The sequence below is a fragment of the Geosmithia morbida genome (assembly GCF_012550715.1).
Source record: "Geosmithia morbida isolate 1262 chromosome Unknown scaffold_20, whole genome shotgun sequence".
NCBI lineage: Eukaryota > Fungi > Ascomycota > Sordariomycetes > Hypocreales > Bionectriaceae > Geosmithia > Geosmithia morbida.
The window spans coordinates 177,571-183,248 of NW_023336207.1; the positions used below are offsets into that span (position 1 = coordinate 177,571).

Consider the following 5,678-nt stretch of genomic DNA (forward strand, 5'->3'; position numbering starts at 1 on the left):
TTACCGTATGGGCCGGCAAAAACCCGGAACTTGACTTATCTTATCGCCTTGCCAGGGGTGGTCAAAGCCCAACGAGGAGCTCGGTCACAGTAATGGTCGCAGTACAGTAATATCAGAGGAGGGTGGGTGGGGCCAGGCCATTGACGTTTTGGAAGTCTTGTCTCCTCCGGCCCCCCCCCCCCCAGTTATTACGTCGGTTGACTGACCCATCACTACAATCTGGGCATGAGGCAACAGCATACGATAACATAGCCCGCGAAATCGTCTCCCTCTCGCGCTGCTATCACCAGTCTATCTATCCGACTCTCGTATCTCGGAATATTTTCCGAACTTCCTCGAGCAACATTCTGCGTTGCATCGAACGACCCGATCTCACATACACAACACACAGCAGCCATGAATGTAAGGAAAAAGAAGGGACCCCGCGCTCTCGCGCGCGCGTTGCGGCAGATGGGAACAATGGAACGGAATAAAACGACGGGAGCAGCAAGGGGCTGACAGAGAGATTCGAAAACAAAAAGCTTCTAGAATGGGCGTTTGGAAAGCGAATGACACCGGCGGAGCGTCTGCGCAAGAATCAGCGTATGCTGGACAAGGCCATCCGCGAGCTGGATCAGACACGCGTCAAGCTCGAGAAGCAGGAGAAGACGCTGATCCAGCAGATCAAGACGAGCGCCAAGAATGGGCAGATGGGGGCTTGCAAGATCCAGGCAAAGGATCTGGTCCGCACGAGGCGCTACGTCGAGAAGTTTTACGGAATGAGGAGCCAGCTGCAAAAGATTTCGCTGCGTCTTCAGGTGAGTTGCAGAGCAGAAGATGTGTTCCGGCAGAGAAGAGTGGAGAGGAAGGAGAAGACGATGAAGAAGAAAGAGGGAGATAAGAGCAAGGAAAGAGAGGAACGAAGGAAGGAGACAAGATGGGCAATCATCAAAACGATTGCTGACCAGACTACACAATAGACATACCGAACCAACGAACAGATGATGCAGGCCATGAAGGGTGCCACCATGGCCCTCGGCAGCATGAACAAGTCGATGAACCTCCCCCAGCTTCAGCGGATAGCCATGGAATTTGAGAGGGAAAACGACATTATGGACCAGAGGCAGGAGATGATGGACGACGCCGTCGACGATGCCATGGATGTTGGTGTCGAGGAGGAAGGAGACGAGGTGGTGGACCAGGTTCTCGAGGAAATTGGCATCGACTTTAACCAGCAGGTGAGCTCACTACCCCTTCCTCTCTCCGTCCCGTCCCCTTCCTTTCCCTGTCTTTTTTTTTGTCTCTGTCTAGGGCAAGGCAAAAGAAAGCATATTGCTGATAACGAAAAAAAAAAACAGCTCGGCGAAACTCCCACGACGATAGGACACGAGGCACAGGCCGAAAGCAGAATTGCCCAGGCCGTGGGTGGAGGCGGCGGCGGTGACGGCCCCGGCGGCGGTGATCCCGTCGACGACGATCTTCAGGCTCGCCTGGATAGTCTGAGGAAGTGAGTGTGAGTAGCACGCAGGGGTTTATGTGGTGGCTATGGTGCGGAATCAAGAAAAAAGATTCTCATTATCTCCACCTATACACGGCAGCATACTGTATGTATATGTGTGTGTGTGTGGGGGGGGGGGGAATTCACTAGCATGGGAGAAACTGTCGTTCTCTCACATAACCCCCCCCCCTGTTATCAACTCCTTCATATGTTATTTTTTCGTTTCTTTCTTTTTCTTTGGAATTTTCTGTGCCTGCCAATTCAAAGGAGTATAGAGGTGTCTTAGCGACAAATATATGGACATTTGCGAGAGGTGCGAGCGGTCTCTGACCCCCCCCCCCCCTCTCTCTTTGGGGGGATAACAAAAATGCTTACTACGAGTACTGCAGCCTAGTACTTACGATGTATCCATTACAAGAAGCACACGATCATGAGTGTCTTGGTCACATCCCAGGATTTATCAAGCGACTCGGTGGCATGGGCTGAAGTTGCTTCCTGTCCTGCCTTGTTCAGAGCTCCCCTGGATCCCCGCCCCTCTCTCCCCTCATAATTCCACTTGCCGCGAGCAGAGACTCAAAGAATATCCCCCCCCCCCCTTTCCCCCCCCCTAAAAATGGGGCTAGCTACGATTAGTACATATGGTGGTGAGTAGTGCATGCCTCTAGAGCCGGAGATTGTGGGGGATAAGCAACGTACTCGTAGGCAGTAAGTGGTGAGCATCACCTCCTCGATTCCCTAGAACGTACGTAGTAATCTTCTCCGGGCGAGAATGGCCATTTCCCCGCGTACAGAGGACATCTAATTAGCTAGGGACGTGAAAGTGTGGCATCCTTCTTACCGTCTTATCGCCTCTTGAATCTTACCTTTCACGGTAACCCTCGGCGATGGACCGGTAGTAGAACGTTTTCCGTATGCGGTAGACCACCAGCCCGCGCACACCGCTGTAGGCAGATCACACATCTGTGACGATTCCCTCTCTTGAGTGTTTCCTCCAATGTTCGTACCTGTCGGTTGTTTTTCTTTTTCTTTTTCTTTTTTTTTTTTTATAAAAAAAATAAAACTTCCAGGTCTCGTCATCTTCTTTCTCGCTCTTCCTTACCGTCTCTTCCTCCTTCCATCTTCTCTCCTTCCCCCTCCTTCCCCCATTTCAGTACGACTCCTTTTCCGATCCAACCTTTCAAATCCTCATATTCCTTCTTCTTCTTCTTCTTCTTCTTCTCAATCGACATCACAATGTCTGGTCAGAAGCTTCAAGTTGCTGTTGCTGGCCTGGGCCGCATGGGTAAGTCCCTTTCTCTTCTACCCTATGAAAGAAAGAAAGAGAGAAGAAGTTTGCCATGTTTACGGTTAAATATATATATATATATATATATGTGTGTGTGTGTGTGTGTGTGTGTGTGCTGACAAAATCTTGATACTTCATGCGTGTTGTAACCAGGCCTCCGTCATGCTCGTCACTTTGCCACCTTGACCCCGAGGGCCGAGCTCATCGCCGTGACCTCGCCGGTGCAGGCCGAGCTGGACGCGGCCAAGGCCGAGTTTGGAAGCGTCAGGACGTATCTCTGCTACGATGAGATGCTGAGGAGCGAGCCGACCCTCCAGGCCGTCGTCGTGTCCAGCGCCACGGCCGTGCACGCGGACCAGTCCATCAAGGCTATCGAGGCCGGCCTCCACGTTCTGTGCGAGAAGCCGCTCAGCACCAGCGCCGAGGTGTCGCAGTCGGTCCTGGATGCCTACGAGGAGTCTTCCAAGAAGAGGCCGGGGCAGAAGGTCATGTGCGGCTTCTCGCGGCGCTTCGACGCCTCGTACCGCGACGCCCACCGCCGCGTCGTGAACGGCGACATCGGCCGCCCCTCCGTCTTCCGCTCCCAGACCTGCGACAAGCTCGACCCGTCCGGCTTCTTCGTCGCCTACGCAGAGTTCAGCGGCGGCATCTTTGTCGACTGCTCCATCCACGACATCGACCTGGCCCTCTGGTTCATGGGCGAGGACAGCGTCGTCAAGAGCGTGTCCGCCGTGGGAATCACGGCTGTCTCGCCTGAGCTGCGCAAGCACAATGACCGTGATAACGGTGCCGGTCTGATTGAGTTTCACGTATGTCTCTTCTTCCTCTTCTTTTCTGCCTCTACATACATCTCCCATTACTCTCTCTCATTAACCCAACCCCCCCCACCCCCCCCCCCGCATTACCCCCCCCCCCCCCCCCCCCCCCCCCCCTTACCCTCCCCCCCAAAAAAAGGAGAAGAAAAAAAAAACCCTAGAATGGTCAAGATGATACTGATAAACCATCGTCGAAACATCAGGACGGAAAAATCGTCCAGCTCTTCTGCTCTCGAATGATGGCGGCCGGCCAGGAAGACACGACCGAAATATTTGGCACAAAGGGCAAGGTGGCTGTCAACCAGCAGCCCTATCTCAACCTCGTCGACATCCACGAGCCCACCGGCATCCGTCGCGAGGTGCCCTCCACGTACTACGACCGGTTCCGCGAGGCCTTTGTCACCGAGGCCAACGAGTTCACGGCCTGCTGCCTCGACAACACGCCTGTGCCCGTCAGGCTGAAGGGTGCCGTGGACGCCGTCAAGATCGGCTGTGCCCTCCAGGAGGCCATGATCACGGGCCAGAAGATTGAGTTTGATGAGCTTGGTAGGCGTCTTGAGAAGTCCAAGATCTAAAGGGGGATGCAGCAAGGATAGAGACACTGGATAGATCATAGTGATAAAGTGGAGGAAACGTCTGACGGGATTCATGGTTCATGAGCCCACATATCTACTACTACTACTACTACTACTACTACTACATTAGAAGGGAAGGGGGTTGGGGGGTTGGGGGGAGGGGGCCTTGTCATACATACACATACGTTTTCCAACATCAACAGTTACGAGAATCAGGGGACTAGGCATCCGGTGCAGTCTTTTATATGACAGAAAAGGTCTTCAAGAATATTCAAAGCGTCAAGTCCACGAATTATCCAAGAGGCATGGAGAAAATACGGTTACTCTCAAGGCCGCACGGGCGGATGCACTCGTATCAAAATTCCCAAGCGTATACGGACTGCGAGGTTGAAATGGTACTGGGGGGGATCATTAGGCACCCGTCACAACCGTACACACATCGAGGCGCAAGAGCCGCGACGGCTTCGAGATCGCCATCCTCCGTGCTCTCGCCCTCGTGGCCGATACTGTCGGACCCTTGTCCGACCACAGGTAGGACGACGATGACGATCATCACCCACTCCTCGGCAAAGCACCAAGCTATACAGATGTCTGCTCGTCAGGCACGATGGGTCGTCACAGCGTCGTCCTGGTACGTACGGGAGGGATGGGCGAGGCACGCGCAGCCGTAACGGCATCGGGCTGTCGGGAGAGCTTCCCCATGATCCGACCTGCCCTCGTTGTTGGGGTCTGTGGCGCTGTCACATCCCACCAGGCATATGAGCAGATCGCCGATAGGTACGGCATTGAGGAAAGCTCCGACAGCGAAAGTATCAACAACTCTGTTCGCCGGTACATGGGCTCAAAAGAAGCGGGCGAGCGAATGGCTCCCCATAGTCGATAACGCCGATGATGAGCAAATCACGAGAGGCTCGGCAGGCGTTGACGACAGTTACCAGCGCGCCCCCCTCACAGCGAGGGCAGACGAATTCTGTTTACAAGTCAAGCCGATACCAAAAGCTATCAGTGCCGGTAGGAACGTTTCCGAAGTGCCCGAGATGGACCGAGATGAAGCAAGAAGCAAGGAGTTACTCGGAGGAGGCGCTGATACAGAAAGACCGTCTGGACGACCATCAGGCCGCCGACCGTCTCTTGGAGCTGCTCACCTACCTCCCACTCGCCATCACGCAAGCAGAGCACCTTGGTCTCTTCCGAAACACCGAGCGTGGCAAGATGGAGCTGCTGAGCTGAAGGGAGGTCGGATATGGATCTGCACACACCCGGTCTCGTTGAAGATTCCATCACACTCTGATGTCGCCTTTACCTCGACTCTCAGTCTCGCTCACATGTCCGACACTAGTTGCTCCCGAAGGATGGATGTGAGAGAGCTGCTCGTAGAAAGTCGGCCGTGTTCTGATGGCTTTCTGACCATGTGGCTGAGGAGAGCTGGAATGGTAGTAGACTGCGGTGCATATAATCTGTATATTCGTAGTCGTAATATATGCAGTGATAATACGCCGCAGTATTGCTCGTACATACATAATATG

At 53.8% G+C, this 5,678-nt stretch overlaps 3 protein-coding genes across 3 annotated transcripts; all 3 read left to right on the forward strand.

Annotated features, from left to right (window-relative positions):
• Positions 1 to 396: 396 nt before the first annotated feature.
• On the forward strand, positions 397 to 1,490 carry GMORB2_4422 (charged multivesicular body protein 2A; the record flags this gene model as incomplete). Its single annotated transcript, XM_035466397.1, has 4 exons — positions 397 to 402; positions 522 to 797; positions 981 to 1,217; positions 1,338 to 1,490. 4 exons carry the CDS (start codon positions 397 to 399, stop codon positions 1,488 to 1,490), a joined length of 672 nt encoding a protein of 223 aa, XP_035318408.1.
• A 1,220-nt stretch (positions 1,491 to 2,710) lies between these two features.
• GMORB2_4423 (myo-inositol 2-dehydrogenase / D-chiro-inositol 1-dehydrogenase) lies at positions 2,711 to 4,152 on the forward strand (the record flags this gene model as incomplete). Its single annotated transcript, XM_035466398.1, has 3 exons — positions 2,711 to 2,759; positions 2,916 to 3,571; positions 3,781 to 4,152. The coding sequence occupies 3 exons, from the start codon at positions 2,711 to 2,713 to the stop codon at positions 4,150 to 4,152; spliced, it is 1,077 nt and encodes a 358-aa protein (XP_035318409.1).
• A 607-nt stretch (positions 4,153 to 4,759) lies between these two features.
• On the forward strand, positions 4,760 to 5,382 carry GMORB2_4424 (uncharacterized protein; the record flags this gene model as incomplete). The annotated part of the gene is made up of 3 exons (XM_035466399.1): positions 4,760 to 4,961; positions 5,029 to 5,163; positions 5,249 to 5,382. 3 exons carry the CDS (start codon positions 4,760 to 4,762, stop codon positions 5,380 to 5,382), a joined length of 471 nt encoding a protein of 156 aa, XP_035318410.1.
• Between the last annotated feature and the right edge of the window lie 296 nt (positions 5,383 to 5,678).